The sequence below is a fragment of the Podarcis tiliguerta genome (genome assembly GCF_965153285.1).
Source record: "Podarcis tiliguerta genome assembly, chromosome: 14".
NCBI classification, from domain to species: Eukaryota; Metazoa; Chordata; class Lepidosauria; order Squamata; family Lacertidae; genus Podarcis; species Podarcis tiliguerta.
In genome coordinates, this window is record NC_139547.1 from 26,983,376 (window position 1) to 27,000,634 (window position 17,259).

The following is a 17,259-nucleotide window of genomic DNA, read 5'->3' on the forward strand; positions in this document are numbered from 1 at the left end:
AAGAGGACTGAACAAATTCATAGAGGAGAAGGCTATCCATGGTTGCTAGCCCCTCTGCCATGTTCTTCCTCCTCTCAGCGGCAGTAATGCTTCTAAATACAGTGGTACGTTGGGTTAAGAACTTAATTCGTTCTGGAGGTCCGTTCTTAACCTGAAACTGTTCTTAACCTGAAGCACCACTTTAGCTAATGGGGCCTCCCACTCGCTGCTGTGCTGCTGCTGAACGATTTCTGTTCTCATCCTTAAGCAAAGTTCTTAACCCGAGGTATTATTTCTGGGTTAGCGGAGTCTGTAACCTGAAGCCTGTGTAACCTAAAGCATCTGTAACCCGAGGTACCACTGTATCAGTTTCTGGAAAGTGGAGAGGGTGCTTTTGCTCAGGTTCTGCTGTGAGAACAAAATGCTGGATTAGACGGGCTTGACCACTGGCATGAACCAGCAGGGCTCATATTATGTTCTTATGCCAAGCTGGCAGTGCAAAGGCCAGGCCTGAAATAAGCTGAGACAGGGAACATTTGTGATTCTTCTAATGTTGTTGGGCTCCAACTCCCATCAGCTCCAAAGGCAGGGAATGCCAACAAAAATGGTGCCTCTTTACATCCCTGGCCAATGGGCAGGGATGATGGGAGCTGGAGTCCTTCAACATCTGGAGGGCCACAGGGTCCCCATCCTCTCTCATGATTGTTGCTCAGACCGGTAAGCATGCTTGAGCCCAAAGGGAGTCGTCCCCCCCATGGGACTCACACCCTACTCAGGTTTCCTTGCTGTTTTCGATGACCTCCCCCTGCAGTCCTCTCCTTTGGACAGGCCTGAAAATCACTTGCAGGTGTCATCCTAAGCAAGATTGGGCTGCCCACACTCCAGACCAGTCAAGCAGCTTCCTAATGCACAACCTGATGTCCTCTGGATATTTCGGATGACAACTCCTATCAGCCCCCACTGAGGACACCAGGTTCAGAAAGGCTGGTTGACTGCATCAGCCCAAAGTCAATTTGCTATCTGACCTCATTCTCCATGTTTGCTATGTAACACTAAAGCCAGGGAGGGCATTTCCCCCCCAGTCATAAAAAATTTTCATTGCACAGGAAATGCCATGCAGGTTGTGAATACCTTGGCAATGACATTGCATACTTTATTAAAAAGACGGACCAGAATCTGAGCCCTCTGTTCAAGTCTTGTCTCAGCACACAGGATTTGATTTTGTGTTTTCAGAAGTCCAGCACAGCAAGATAGGCATTACATACCAGCTGGGGGTGGCGCCCCAAGTCCTCGTCAGAGGGTGTCCTTCGATAATCTGTGTTGTTCCCCCCAATGTGGCACGTTATGTGTTCCTATAATAGAAGAGGGAAGTTGGAATAGATCACTGGGAACAGAAATCCAAGGAAACATCCTGGAAAGAATGACGCAGACTGGACAGCCTGTTTGGGGGATTTTCTCCCCCTGTGCACATCCTTGCCCCTAAAATACAGCTTCCGCTTGTGCAGCCAGTCCATCCCAAGGCAGCACACAAAATGTGCCCTGTGATTTAATGGGCACCTGGATTCCAGCAACAGTCTCTCTAGGAGGAAAATTGTTCCATGACCTTACAAGCTAGTCATTAAATGCCAGTGGGAGGTTTGGCTCTCTGCTGCTGCTGGCTCCTAATCTTTTCCACCTCCCCAGCCAACCATGTGTGGAAGTGGATGGAGCCCTGAGTGCACAGTTAATGCAGAAGGGCTGTAGCTCAGTGGCAGAGCACCTGCCTTGGGTGCAGAAGGCTCAGGGTTCAATCCTCGATGGCATCTCCACATGGGACTGGGAACCTCTCTTGCCTGAAACCCCTGGAATGCTGCTGTGAGTCAGTGTAGGAGATATTGAGTTAGAGGAAGCAATGGCCTGGCTTTAGTCTAAGACAGCTTTCTTTCGGAGCCAAAAACTGTAATAACTGGGTCAAGAGGGTGACTATTAGCAGAACAGATGGGAGGAAACCAAAAGATGACACAACATCTGGATGGGAGGATGGTACAGCCTGCCAAATTTGCCATTGGGGGCCCAGTTTTATAAAAAGCGCTAAAGCTGGACACAGGAGACTGCCAAGTCAGACCACTGGGTTCCATCTAGCTCAATATCATCGACATGGGCTGGCAGCAGCTCTCCAGGGTTTCAGAAAGGCAGCCTTCCCAGCCCCACCCAGGGATGAAACCTGGGGCCTTCTGCGTGCACAGTAGATGTTGTGCCCCTGAGCCATGGCTCTTCCTGGTAAGCACCACAAGTCTTTACGTAAGCCAAAGGGGTTTGATCCTAGAACTGGAAGTTGCTTGCAAGGGGTAGGGGAAAGTCTGAGCATCATGACAGCACATTTACTTTGGAGGTTGCTATGATCACACAATCAAATTTGGGGGTTGGGGGGAAACTCCCTACATGGCTTCCTGCTGGAGCATCCTGATTTGTAACCCACACCTTAAAGTTCATTTGAGGCTGTTTTTAAAAAATCCCCTTAAGAATCACAAATAAAAGTTCTAGCTACCTCATCCACGTGGAAGCCTGCTAGCTGCAGAAGGCGATTGCCTCCCCTCGTGGCCACGGGGACTGTGATTTTGATAGCCATCGCATCAACAGGGAAGAGGCCCAGATTCTGCAGCTGTGAAAGTTGACAAACAAATGCCAGATCAAGACCCTTCTGCAAGGGGACTTCCCTCACTCCCTTCCCCCACCAGGTTCCTCAGACCCAGAGTTCCTCCACTACCTTAAAGGTACAGTTAAAAGGCGGACCAATGCTGTCATATCTCTCCAGAGAATTGTTTGGCTTGACCTCGTAGTAATTCTGGCTGGGACTCCTGAATAACAGCAAAAAGGAGAAAACTCATCCATTCATAGTTCAACTAAGGGTGTGTTCACATTTCTGCCTTAGAGCACAGTAAAGTTGTTCCGTCCCCCCCACCCCACTGAGAGTGTTTCACAGCTGAGCTCTTTTGCCCCTTAGTTCACATCAGCAGGTCTTCACTTAGTGTCAGATTCATTTCTGTTTGTATACATCTTTTGGATGTCTTTATCCCATGCAAAAGGTGGTTACACCTTGGCTAGAGGTGAATTAGGAACAGCTTAAGGGCTCCAATCAACACACCAAACAGTAGTACCTTATAAGAAGCAAGACATTTGAAATGGTTTTTCATATTGTTCTTAATGTGCTCTAATCTGTCCTGGGACCTTAGGGTGAAGGGCAGGTAATTCATTGTTGTAATAGTAGTAGTAGTAGTAGTAGTAGTAGTAGTAGTAAGTCCAGGATACACCTACATTTTTAATAATGCTGTGTGAACTCAGATTAAAAACCCCACACTGGAAACATAGTGAGTGCCCATTAAACAGGAGCATGAATGCACACAGCGGGTGGAAATTTCAGCGTTAACAAATCAAAGCGCTATAAAGACTCCACTCAAAGCCATCAGAAGTACCTGGTGAAAAGCAGGTCTGTTTCATACTTCAGCGGAAACTTTAGGAGGACAGAATTGTCGTCTTTGGTGTTTTCCTGTTCCTCGCTGTCACTAGAATACAGAAGAACCAGAAGCTCATTTAGGTGACACAGCAGGACTCAGAAGCAAGCAGATTAACAGAGAATGGGCTAATGTTGATGAGAAGGCAAAGGCCCCTCCAAACTGGTACTTTTTTGAAGGTGTCTTCTACAACATCATTCAGCCCGGATACTGGGGTCCAGCGCCGAAGACCTTCTGGCGGTTCCGTCACTGTGAAAAGTGAGGTTACAGGGCCTTCTCAGTAGTGGCACCTGCCTTGTGGGATGTCCTCCCATCAGATGTTAAGGAAATAAACAACTATCTGACTTTGAGAAGGCATCTGAAGGTAGTCCTGTTTAGGGAAGTTTTTAATGTTTGATGTTTTATCGTGTTTCTTTAATATTGTGTTGGGAGCCACCCAGAGTGGTTGGGGAAACCCAGCCAGATGGGCGGGGTACGTATGTAAGTATGTATGTATAAGTTATTATTATTATTATTATTATTATTATTATTATTATTGCCTCACAACGACCCTGTGAGGTAGGGTTAGACTGAAAGACTGTGACTGGCCCCAGGTCACCCAGGGAGCTTCCTGGCCAAGTGAGACTAGAACCCTGATCTCCCAGGGTACAGCTACAGAATTTCAGCAGGAAGCAGCAAAATGTGCACAGAGAGGAAATGGAGCAGTAGGTCTGCCCCAAAACTGTTCCAGGAGCAAAGAGCATTGAAAATGGGGTGGAGGAAAACTGTCCAGATGCCACCATGAGCACAATTATTTGTGAATGCGCCTGGAGAGGCTGTAAGCAGCTGCCTGCTCAGATTCAGCTGCATGAGGAAAGTTGTGGACCTAGGCTGCTTACAAGAAGTTCCTACTGAATGAGATTAGGAGCTGTTAGCACTTATAAATATACACAGAGAGAGTGAGAGCTCAGTTTTTCTTCTGTGGCATCAATGCCAGGGTTGGCGGTGCTCCCCTTTCCAAGAGTAGCAATTTCTCTTACTTATACTTTCGGTGACTTTGGCATCAGACAGAACTTTCCCCTTGCCACTCGCCAATACTATGCTGGCCTAGCGGGATATTGAGACGTATAAAAGGGGATTTCTGGCTGACGCAGCATGATTCATGAGCTGTGTGAAGTTAATCCACTCTGCAGTTGAAGTGAACATAATTTTTGTCGTTTTCCAAGTGCTCATCTTACCAATTTTTGACACAGCTCTGGGTTCTCTAAGCTCTCTCTCTCTCTCTCTCTCTCTCTCTCTCTCTCTCTCTCTCCCCCCCCCCAAGTTTAAGGAACTTTCACCCACATGTGAAACATCACTTCCACTGCCATTTCTGTGATAGCAATTTAGCATCTGTACCTTAAACATGCCTACGGGGAAGTAATTATTTTAATTCTCTTCTCCCCCCCCCCACCCTATTTAACAAAAATTCAAAACTGAGAGATGGTGACTGACCCACCATTGAACCCATAATAAGGTACTGTGTGGATGTCCCCTTGGACTGGGGATATTTACATTTTTAAGGGATGGAATGTGAAATCTTTCTCCTCCCCTGACCCGATTTCCCCAGCGGGTTTGGCACAATGCTGGAAAAGGTCCCTCTGCCATCATATGGGCAACGGTAGGGAGCTGTGATTTACAAGTGCAACTGTGGGTTTTCTATCCGCCAAAGTTAGCTTTGTTTTCATAGCGCCTGGGGTCTTTTAGGAGCGAGGGAGACCTGGCAGGTTTCACAAAGGCTCAAATTTTATAAGCAAAATTTATTGGGCTTGTGTGTGTGTTTGTGTGTGCGCGCACAAACAATGACAGCCTCTGTATTCCACTGTATATTTTCACAGCACAGCTAGACAATGCCCCCCGCCAAAGATATTTAGTAGCATAAAAAGGTAAAGGGGCCCCTGATCATTAGGTCCAGTCTCTGGGGTTGCGGCGCTCATCTCTCTTTATTGGCCGAGGGAGCCAGCGTACAGCTTCTGGGTCATGTAGCCAGCATGACTAAGCCGCTTCTGGCGAACCAGAGCAGCGCACGGAAACGCCTTTTACCTATTTATTGTTGGGGTTTTAGCATCTGCAGTTTCATTCTTTTAAATACACCATTCACCAACTGCTGAGCCTTTGGGAAGAGGCAGGCTAGACACTCAGATAAATATATACATTTCGGAAGCCTCTCTGTTCTGACTCAGAAGTATCAGAGAGGGAAACAGCCTGGGGAAGAATGGGATGGAGGCAGTGGTGGTGCGGAAGGAAAATGAGTGGATGTAAAAAAAAAAGAAGAAAAATAAGGTTATTGCCGACCTGTTGGCAGTCAGAGAGATCTCCAGATTTTGGAGGAAAATAGATTTGCTGAACTCGAAATCCAGGCGAAAAGCCACCTGCAGAGATTTGAAAACAGACAGATGCATTAAGGAAAACAACTCAGGAACATTTCCCACAGCCATCTGGAGCAAACACTAGACTGTCAGGACAAGAGTCTTATAGCCAACATTTAGTCATAAAACTGAATTGAAATTAATGGACTTGACCAACTTAGGTCAGGCGAACATTTCCATCAACTCCGTTTGAAATCAGCAACCTATCAAAGGTCCATCAGTCGCCCCTGGTGTATGATGTGAAAGACAGAAACATTCAAAGTATCTTATTTCTGAGCCAGACCTATTGGGCTCCATCTAGCTTAGCATTGTCTACACTGATTGGCAGTAGCTCTTCAGGTTCATGCCTGGAGTTGCCAGGGATTGAACCTGGGACCTTCTGGGTGCAAGGAAAATGCTCTGCCACTGAGCTATGGACTTGCTCCCTTAGTTTTACCTTTCTGATTGCAACAGCGATTGGAGAGGGACTTAGCAAGTCTGATTAGTTGCATTGTGTTGCCCAGTTCACTTACACTGGGGGTGTTGCCTTGCTGAAAGTGGGAGGTTGGCTGCCAAAAAAAGAAGCTCTAACTACTTTTTTTTTTTAAAAAAACCCCAGGTTTGTGCACAGCTGATTATAATATTAAAATTCCCTTCCTTGGGCTCCGAGGGCTGAATTTTCCATTTTTAGCTTCTATTTGCTTTGGCAGAGCCGTACATATTCGAGGCCATACAGATGCATTATGATAGTATTTCATGGTCCAAAAGCACACAGGGCTGCTTTATTGCAAGGGCTAAATCTTAGCACAGTGATTAGATCAAATCCATCACTGTCAATCCCTTGCCAAGCCGAGGTTTCAATCTTAACATTTTCTTTAGAATCTGGGAAGCCTCTCATTGCCTTCGACTTCTTCTCTGTCTGCCTGTAGATCTTCCAAGGCTTTCCTTCCAGCCTATAGTGGATATGAGGGATAATTTATTTTCCAGGTAGATCATCTATGACAGTACAGTGAAACTTCTTCTGTTTAAGGAGTCAGGAGAGTTAAGATGGGAGGGTTCAGCTGCCCAACGTGGTTCTAAGCCCTGAACATCCTCTCAGTGTCTCTGCTGAGGAATCCTGGTGGAAGTTGTTATGAAAATGAAATAATGAAGATGTCTCCTCCTGGGCTAGGGCAGTGGTCCATCTTGGGTAGGATTGTCTTCTCTGACTGGCAGCAACCCTCCAAGGTATTCGGCAGAGAGAAACCCTTTGCTTACTTGAAGATGCCAGGGACTGACCTTCTGCATGCAAAGCAGGTGACCTAGAGGCGTCTCTTAAACCATCAGTGTGCTTTGCATATGGACTTGAGCTTGCATAGCTAAGAGTGTGATGAGTGGGGAAGCTGCCAAAAGAGGGGAACAGGCTAGTGTTGGCACTATGAGATTTATATATTTTAAGTAAACTGGGGGACTCCATCAGCTTCATCAGCCTCAGTTTCCTATAAGTTTGCTTTACGTTATGGAATGGAACAAAGACTCGGCCTACTAGAGAATGATAAGGAAAAAATACTCAGTGCATAGTTAAACTATGGAACTCCCTCCCACAAGAAGCAGTGCTGGCCACTAACCTGAATAGCTTTAAAAGAGGATTAGACAAAATCATGGAGGAGAAGGCCATCAATGGATACTAACCATGATGGCTATGCTTTGCCTCCACAGTTGGAGGAAGACATAGGAGCCGACTCTTCAGCCCCTCTCTCATTAAAATATTTGAGGGAACCAGTCCCCCCAGTCAATGGGCCTTGCCATTCAAATGGTGTGCATGTGTCACATCATGTGATGGATAATGCAGCGTTGGGCTTACCTCCTCCTCCCCCCCATATTTAATTCAAGCTGACACCACTGGAGGCAGAAATGCATCCTAATACCAGTATCTGAAAACAACGGGAGGGGAGAGGGCTCTTGTGCTCAAGTCCTGTTTGTAGGCTTCCCATTGGGGCATCTGGTTGCCCCCTGTGAGAGCATGATGCTTGCCTGGATGGGTAATGGTCTGATCCGGGAGAGCTCCTCTTATTTTCTTAATACAATCTACTTAGAGGTGAGAGGTGATATGACAGCTGTCTTCCAATATCTCAAGGGTTGCCCCGTGGAAGCTGGAGCAAGTTTGCTTTCTGCTGCTCCAGAGGGGAGGCCCCGAACCAATGGATTCAAACGACAAGAAAGGAGATTCTGACTGAACATTAGGAAGAACTTTCTGACAGTAACAACTATTCAACGGAGGGCTGGACTACCTTAAAAGGTGGTGGACTCTTCTTTCTTTTAAAAAAAGTTTTTATTTATAATTTTCGTTTATGTAGTTTTAACTCAATCATAGTTTTAACTCTGACTCCCTACCCCTCTTTCTGTGGAGGAAGGTGGTGGACTCTTCTATATTGCAGAAATCCTGGTAGCGGCCGTCTTTTAAACATATGACTCACACTGCACCGCCATTTTGCTTCACAGACAAACTGGAAGCCAATCTGTCAGGGATTCTTTAGCTGTGATTCCTGAATTGCCGGGGGTTGGACTAGATGACCCTTTGGGTCCCTTCTGACAACTCTGCAATTCTATGATTCTATTCTCATTCCATACTGCAGTCACATCTGGATTTGGGGTTTTGGCCAGAAGCTTTAACTGAAATGAACTATTCCTTGGCATAAACAAGCCATAAAAGGTAAGGAGGAATCCATCAGTCATGGCTACTGAGAACTATAAAGCGTGGAATCTTTGAACACTTGTGTTTCCCAATACATCCTTCCTCGAATACGTAAGAAGATGGTCTGAACCCACAACAGCTCCAAGAATCTAACATGGGGCTGAAAGTGCCCCTGCTGAAAAACTCAGGAGAAATCTGAGTCTAATATAATCCCCATACCCAGTGGTTGCAAAACAGGAAAAAAAGGTGACTCATACAGCAGCAAAGGAATTTGGGGGCTAAATTACCCAAAAGCCACTGTCAAAGTGCTCCAGAGGATTAGAACAAACGTTTTTGGAATCAGCCTTCTGGTTCTGACTACCCAAACAAAGGCCTCTGAGGATTCTGGGCCATCTATAAGCAGCTGAAATTTCTTTGCTCACTGGTTGCTTCCTAACTTGGCTTCCCGGCGGAGCTCTGCAGCCTTGAAAAAGCAAATATTCCAATTATTTGTGTGTGTGTGTGGAGTCCTTAACGTCTCAAACTGAGCTGGGAAAGCAACTGGGATTAGGGTGGATGATGAGAGGATGAATCTACTTAGAGCAACATTGCTCCATTAAATTCTGGAGAGGGCTAACCTCCCACCCTTAAAGGTTGCACACCCCAGCACCCCAAATGGCTGTACCATTTTATAATATGGTCAGTGGCATACTGCTCCAGGGTTGTGGGAGGTCGAAGACCCGCTGCTATTTCTGCAGCAGGGTCCCTGCATCCCAGAGGCACCCCAACAGCATAGAAGAGGAGCTTTTTAGCCCCTCTATGCTCCAAATATAAGCATTTTATATTGGAAACTGCCTTGTGATTCTCAGATGAAGGGTGGTATAGAAATTTCATAAATAATGAAAAAATAATCAAAGAATCGTAGAGTTAGAAGGGACCCTGCATATCATCCAGTCTAACCCCCTGCAATATGCAGCTCTCCCATACGGGGATTGAACCTGCAACTTTGGCATTATCAGGACCAAACTCTAACACATCAGAGCTGTTTAAAGGTAAAGGTAAAGGGACCCCTGACCATTAGGTCCAGTCGTGGCTGACTCTGGGGTTGAGGCGCTCATCTCGCTTTATTGGCCAAGGGAGCCGGCGTACAGCTTCTGAGTCATGTGGCCAGCATGACTAAGCCGCTTCTGGCGAACCAGAATAGTGCACGGAAACACCGTTTACTTTCCCGCCAAAGTGGTACCTATTTATCTACTTGCACTTTGGCATGCTTTCGAACTGCTAGGTTGGCAGGAGCAGGGACCGAGCAACGGGAGCTCACCCCGTCGCAGGGATTCGAACCGCCGACCTTCTGATCAGCAAGTCCTAGGCTCCGTGGTTTAACCCACAGCGCCACCCGCATCCCAATCAGAGCTGTTTAGGAACACTGAAAACACAAGGTGTTTGGGTTTCAAGAGAATGGGGTGCAAGTTCTGTTATATGCAGTGGAACTTCAAAGAAAACACAACTTAAAAGTCATTCTGAAATGAACACTCCAATTCATGTGCAAATAACATAGTTCTAGCTGAAAGGCAATTCATGGAGATCTGCACCGATCATTACAATGCATCCCTTATTATTATTATTATTATTATTGTATAATTATGAGATTATTGTATAATCTTAGAAGAAGAGGCATAGCTGTGACTATCATAAAGGGACCCTGCAATACAGAATGTGGTATCAGAGTTCTGGCTTAGGGTTACCAGCAGAAGAAAGCACCAAGTTAGCGGTCCGAGGTCAATGATGAAGAGACTTGTGGGACCAGCTGTGGAAGCTCTGTGAGCCTGATGTGTGTACAGGCGACCTGTGGAGGAACAGAGACACAGAACCTAACAAGGGCATCATCAGTGATGCCAATGAGTCTCATGGTCTCAGAAACAGGTATGGATACAGTAGTTGCCAAGTATTTCACCAGCTCCCATCCTCCAGTTTTGTAGAGTGGAGCTGGAGAGCTCTTTTGATGTTCAATGCAGGTGGAACACAAGAAGCTGCCTTGTTCTGAGTCAGACCCATTGGTCCATCTTGCTCAACATTGTCCAAGATTTCTGGCAGGGAGTCTCTCCTAGCCCTACCTGGAGTTGCTGCTGGAAATTGAACCTGGAACCTTCTGCATACACTACTGAATCTTTTCGTTTAATTTGGGAGGTTACTTTCCCAGTGTCGGGAATTGCTGCTGCCCTGCGCATTGGAAGGCAAACTTGCCTTAGACTAGCTTGGACCTTACAGCAGCTCTCTAAGAAAGAAGAAGTGGTGGTTGGTTGAGAGTCTGGTCAACAGCTCCTGTTCAGAGAAAGCTCCATGGTTTTTGCCTCACCTTGAGGATGTCCCCGAAAGCGGGCTGTGAGCTCAAGTTTGCCTTGGCTGCCTCCTTTTCCCTATTTTAGCTCATGCTTGTTTTGTGCATAGGTGCCTCAGAGCCTCTTACCTTTGCTTTGGCTCGGAAGAATGGATAGCTGACATTGCAAACCCTCCGGTTCGGATGCTTCTCTTCAGACACACACTCAATATTAATGTCCAGGTCATCCTGAAACAGAAGGAAAAGAATTGACACTAGCTTTGCATGGGAACTAGATTGCAAAGAGGTCCCCCAAAGCATTTTGAAATGCAGTCTCATTGCCTGGTATACCACTCTACCTTGCGTTTAATGAAAATACTCTGCTTCTTTAGGACATGATATTTGCCCCTCTCTTGTGCCTTGGAAGGACAGTTCTGGAAACCCGCTGGGTGCTGTCTTATCAGAAGGTATGCAGGCAGGTTGGCATGAGAAACAGTGCTTTGTAGGGAATGACCTTTACTATTGGTTACACTGGCATGTCGCAAAAGAGGAGTCTAGTGATCACACAAGTTACACAAGTTACTTTGAGCACACTGGCACTGTCCATTTAGGGCACACAGCACTCCCTATCTTCTGAAACAACAATGGGACACTAGCTCCACCCAAGGCAGGCTGGAGAACAGCAACAACTGACAAAAGATAGACAAAATATATTACAAGGACAAGAAGAAACACTATGCTCAGAATAATTGTCATACAGAAGAAGGAGAGAGTATAAATGCTTCATCTGTAGGCATAGAAATCAAAGTGTCAATACAAATAGAAGTAATTAAAACGGCAGTTGCGACATAAAGGATATATTTGGACTGGAGCGTAATTGGAATTTATAAGATTTTGGAACACAGAAACAAAGTAAATCACTAAACCATCAATTCCAGCATATGGGGGGCCACCTAAATTGTATCATTTGGCATCTCAATGATTGGTATTATTAACTGTATTGTAATTTGGCATTGCTATAATGAGGCTATTGTTGGATTGTTGTAATTGAAAGCTAATAAAAATTCTTATGAAAATAAAGCACAGCACCCCCTAAAGAATCCCGGGAATTGTAAATTTGTTAAGGGTGCTGAGAACTATAGCTCTGTGAGGGCTTAATTACAGTTCCCAGGGAAGCCATGTGTTAAGTACTTAATTCGTTCTGGAGGTCCGTTCTTAACTTGAAACTTTTCTTAACCTGAGGGACCACTTTAGCTAATGGGGCCTCCCACTGCCACCACGCCACAGCCGCACGATTTCTGTTCTCATCCTGAAGTAAAGTTCTTAACCCGAGGTACTATTTCTGGGTTAGCGGAGTCTGTAACCTGAAGCGTCTGTAACCCGAGGTACCACTGTATGGAATAGCTGGGAGCCTCGAATCTGTTTTTACAAGTCGACAAAACATTTCCTTTATTTGCTGCCCCTGTGTTTGTTCTGGTTTCGTCTGTTCATGTTGTTCTTTGGTTAAGTTTGGAGTAATTCATCAGTAAAAGGAGAGAAGCTTTTTGCACTTTTCCTATTTTGTGGTTAATCTTTCCTGCAATTTTCCACTGGCAGAGCCTTTAAAATCAACACAAGGAAGACACTTGATGCTTGGCGGCTAGAGCAAGCTCAGCATATTTACTAATAAAGAGGGAGAGAGAGCATGGCTTGTCCAAAGCTCGCGGCAAAGTGCTTACACACACTGTCAACACTTCACCATTTACTGCGAGTCTAGACGGCAACATTGGGAAGAGGACGTTTCAGAGGACCAGCTAGGAAGTCGTCACAATTGGGAGGCATTCCTATGAAAAGAAATACAACCCGCTGTGGCTGGCTTATTGGGACTGGTGGGGCAGAAGGCAGGGAGGTCAACAGTAGGTGGCGCCAGAGCCAATGACAGATGGGGCCGCCCTGTGGCTGGTTGTAAATAGGAAGGCATATTGGTGGGGCAGTGGCTAATTTCGCCTAATAGATGAAGCTCCTCTGAATGTAATGTCCTGATGAATTATGATGATGATCAGTGCTTTTTTTCTTAAAAAAAAATGTTTAGGGGTACTCTCATTTTCCGACTCATATTGAAATACTGCCGCAATAAGGCCAAACTTAGATTCACAAAGTGTTTAGGGGAATGTGTCCCCCCAGAAAAAAACCACTGATGATGATGATTATTATTTATTTGCACCCTGCCCATCTGACTGGGTTGCACCAGCCACTCTGGGTGACTTCCAGCACATATAAAAACATAGTAAAACCTTAAACCTTAAAAAGTTTTCCTATACAGGGCTGTACGGTTAAGAACTTAATTCATTCTGGAGGTCTGTTCTTAACCTGAAACTGTTCTTAACCTGAGGTACCACTTTAGGTAATGGGGCTTCCCACTGCCGCCACGCTGCCACTGTGCGATTTCTGATCTCATCCTGAGGTAAAATTCTTAACCCGAGGTACTACTTCTGGGTTAGCGGAGTCTGTAACCTGAAGCGTCTGTAACCCGAGGTACCACTGTACTGGAAAAATATGAGAAACTGCGAGAAACCAAAATGGACAGATTCGCTCCTCTCTACTTGAAATGAGATGAGCCACTGTCATGGCTCCTCATTGCTTTTGCTGCTCTCAGCGGAGGCAATGTGTATGGTTACAGCACCACTGTAAAAATGACAAACCCTAGAGGGCCAAGGCAAAAGCTGCTTTATCCACAGCCCAGGCAAGCAACAATCAGGATGACAAAGGAGCTGACGTGGACACAGCCATATGAAAAATATAAATCAGAAACATTTTTTCAATAAAGCATTCCCAGACACTGGCTGGCTTCGAGGGCTGGCTGTCAGCGGAGTCCTATATGATGTCCCCCAAGTGCTGAGCAGATGCTTGGCAAGCCCCCCAAGCCTCCTTCCATCTTCCCTCCCGAGATCAGCAATTGCCGTGGCATCATCCATAGCCCAGTGCACAAAAACTATAGCTCATTCTCCATTCTAAGCCCCTCGTTTCCAAAGAAGCAATAACTCAGTGCAAAAAAAATCACCTCTGACTGAAACTTGGCCATCAAGGCAAGCACAAAAGCAAAAGGAGGAGGGAGATGCTTTTGAAAACCACCAGGAAAATGGACAAAGTCGTTAATCATTGCAGTATATTGAAGTTAAAACACCCTCCTGGGGCAAGTAGCAATTGCTTCTGGGCAACTAGATCACCAGCTTTTCCATGTGCAGCATCGTGTGGAAACAAGAAAATCTGAGAGGGTGGAGGGGTGTGTGCGCACGTGTGCATGTATAAATATTATTTCTACCATGCAGAGCAGAGAAAGTCATCTCTGCTGGTTGGGTATGAGGATAGACACACACACACACCTGAGCTGTGCATTTAAATAACACAAACAGCTGGAGTTGGGGGGAGCCACACTACTCTCAGACATGAGAAGTGGACAAGGTGGTCAGAGGTCTTCTGTGCTTTTTATTTGTCCCGTATTGTGCAATGAAAGCACCTGCAAGCAAAGATCTCATTGGCTCTGAGAACTCAGAAGGCACAGGAAATACTTTTGCAGCCTGTCTTCTTAAGGGGGGAAAAACAATTGTGGAGGGCAGAGAGAGAAAAAAACTTAAAGGATTGAAGAGGATGACATGGACTTGGAAGCACTCTGATTAACTCTTTCATAAAAAAATAAGAGTTTGGGTTTTAATCCATCCATCCATCCTCAAGGGACCTCAGTGTCTCTATTGAAGCAGTTTTCCTGATTAAAGACATCACTTTGTTGCTCAAAAGGATAAGGAGAAATGCACCACCGCCTATGCTGGATCAGATCAAGGGCTCACTAATATCGGACAACTGCCAGATGCACAGGCCTGATGGGCATCTCCTCATTTGCTCCCAGCAGCCGCTACTCAGCGAAGGCTGTTCCTCCATCATGAGCTAAGTGAACACTAGCTGTTTAGCCCCATCCCCTGACCTCAGAGGACCTCAGCAGGAACAGGTCCCTGGGAACTGCCATAAGAATGTAAGAAGGAGCTGCTGGACCATGCCAATGGCCCATCTAGTCTAGCATCCTGTTCTTACACACGCCTGTGGGAAATCAGCAAGCAGGATTTGGGCACAACAGGCCACCCTGTGATTTGCAGCAAGTGGGATAGCAAGAAGTGTCTCCATCATGTGCTGCGTGCGTTGCAGTTGCTCTGCCCCACTCCCTCACCTTGGGGGTCTTCACTGGGCTCTGCCTTCACACTAGTGAAGGTCAATCATCTTGTTGCCGTAGAGCTATTTCTCTCCCCAATACAAGACTCAAATATGATTTTAATCGTGGGAATCTCCTTCCAAAGAGAGCCCTGATCACAGCAGGACCGAACCTTCTTGCTCTTGTTTGGGATGCAAAGGAGGCACATCACCGCCTTCTTCCCTGTTCCCTCACCTGACTGTATGCTTAGTCAGGGTTTTAAAAACCCTAGCAAAGCATTAGTCCTGTCCCTGAATTGATTTGGGGTTGGAGACAGGGTGGGCCAGGTTGGCCCAATTTGGGGGGCTGTGCGCAGCCTCAATAGCTGCCCAAGACCACCTTGGCTTCCTGAACTGGGGATAACTGGCCAAGGAAGCCATGGTCCTTCAGGAATAAGACAGGTCAAAGGATTCTGCTAGGAGAACAGTGCCACACGGAGAGCTGAGGACAGGCTGGCTGATGCATTACAGATGCTTTAGATTCTGATGGTGGGACTGTGTTTTACAAGGAAATGCATTTAATGAAAACCTGATGGCCGCTTCTTCTAGATGGAGCGACTCTGGAAGAGGAAGACTTGCACAGCAGAAGCAGCAGGGATGCTCCAAACTTTTGCCACCCACCATCTTTCCCCTGAAACTCCTCCACCTTTCTCCTGCCCTGGAATGCCACAAGTGGGTACGTGGTAAAAACATGTGTCTGGAATGAGGACGGATGACTTTGGCAAGGTTGGTTTTTCTTTTTTTCCCCTGAGGCTAAATTCAATTTCCCCTACTTCTGCATCAGTTTGCAATTTTTCTTTTATGAAAAGTTAGCATGCGGGTGGCGGGGGCATGGAAAATGCACAGTTGCAGTCAACATCACGTCCCGCTTGGTCCTTACTTCCTGTGATGCGAAAGCTCATAAGACCATTAAGAAGAGCCTACTGGATCAGGCCAATGGCCGAGCTGGCCCAGCATCCCATTCTCACGGTGGCCAACCAGATGCTGATTATGGGACACCAGCAAGCAGGACCTGGGCATAAGAGCCCTCTCCCCTCCTGTGGTTCCCAGCAACTGGTATTCAAAAGCATTACTGCCTCCAGCTGTGGAGGCAGGGCAGAGCCATCCTGGCTAGAAGCCATCAATAGCTTGTAGTTTCCATGAGTTTGTCTAGTCCTCTTTTAAAGGCTTCCAAGTTGGTGGCCAGCATCAACTTCCTGTGGAAGTGAGTTCCATAGCTTAAATATGTACTGCTTGAAGAAGGCCTATTTCTAAATTAAAAAGTCCCAAACACTGCAACCTTTCCTTGTAGGCGAATAACAGAATCATAGAAACATAAAGTTGGAAGGGTTACAACCCCCTGCAATGCAGGAATTACAGCTAAAGAATCTCTGATGGATGGCCAGCCAACCTCTGCATTAGCTACCCCTTCCAGTTTGGTGTCTTCTGCAGATTGAATGAGCAGCCCCTCAATTCCTTCATGCAATTTGTTTATAAAGGTGTTGAACAACAACAGGCCCAGGACAGAACTGGATGAGGAGCCAACAGAGAGCAGAGAACCTGCCACTTGCTTGTTCTTCCTCTTGCTTTAAACATAGCCAAAGGAACATTTTAATATTATTTTTAACCTCTTTTGCAAGCCTGAGCTTTGGTGTGCATGACCTCCGCCCTGCAACTGTTGGCTACTTGTGTATTTCTCTTTGTGATTTCTCCTCCCTTCCATTCAGAGACTCCTTACCTTCTGGATCAAGCTGGCAAACTTCAGGTTCCTCGAGAACGAAATGTTTAGAACGGTGTTATATGCATTTTCTCCTCTGTTCTCCAGCGTAGCTTCCACTGCCACCCTCCTCCTGGCACTTTCTATGACAAAAATGGAGGTGTCAAAAGACAGCGTGTAGGCGGAGCAATCCGAATGCGACTTTCTCAGGACGCGTCTGCAATACTCCCTATGAAAAGAGCAAACATTAAAGCAGCAGCCCAGGAAGAAGCGTCCACCCTCCCTGCAACTGCGCATGAAGGAGACTCCCCACAGTCTCCCAGGGGGCAGCCTGTCAACGCCCAAAGTGCCTTGGTCACACTGCAGCACCAACAAGAAACAGGCAAGGGCCCAGCGCTAAAGCAAGAGGCTGAACAATGAAGCATGTAAGACAATGGACCTGGAAGGAAGGCATTCATATTCTACATGGCATTCTTATTGGACAGTGTCCTGGGGGGTCTCTTAAACTAGAAAGGGTATTCCCAATTTATTTTCACAAG

The 17,259-nt window shown here is 46.2% G+C and overlaps 1 protein-coding gene across 1 annotated transcript in view; it reads right to left on the reverse strand.

Annotated features, from left to right (window-relative positions):
• Nucleotides 1–17,259, reverse strand: part of ITGA11 (integrin subunit alpha 11) — an 86,091-nt gene that overhangs the window by 7,111 nt on the left and 61,721 nt on the right. Inside the window, exons 20-26 of the mRNA XM_083411922.1 lie at nucleotides 16,742–16,949; nucleotides 10,957–11,055; nucleotides 5,784–5,860; nucleotides 3,432–3,521; nucleotides 2,726–2,816; nucleotides 2,507–2,620; nucleotides 1,245–1,331 (exon numbers count right to left, since the gene is read on the reverse strand). Coding sequence (XP_083268048.1) covers nucleotides 1,245–1,331; nucleotides 2,507–2,620; nucleotides 2,726–2,816; nucleotides 3,432–3,521; nucleotides 5,784–5,860; nucleotides 10,957–11,055; nucleotides 16,742–16,949 — 766 coding nt within the window. The remainder of the gene's footprint in view (nucleotides 1–1,244; nucleotides 1,332–2,506; nucleotides 2,621–2,725; nucleotides 2,817–3,431; nucleotides 3,522–5,783; nucleotides 5,861–10,956; nucleotides 11,056–16,741; nucleotides 16,950–17,259) is intronic.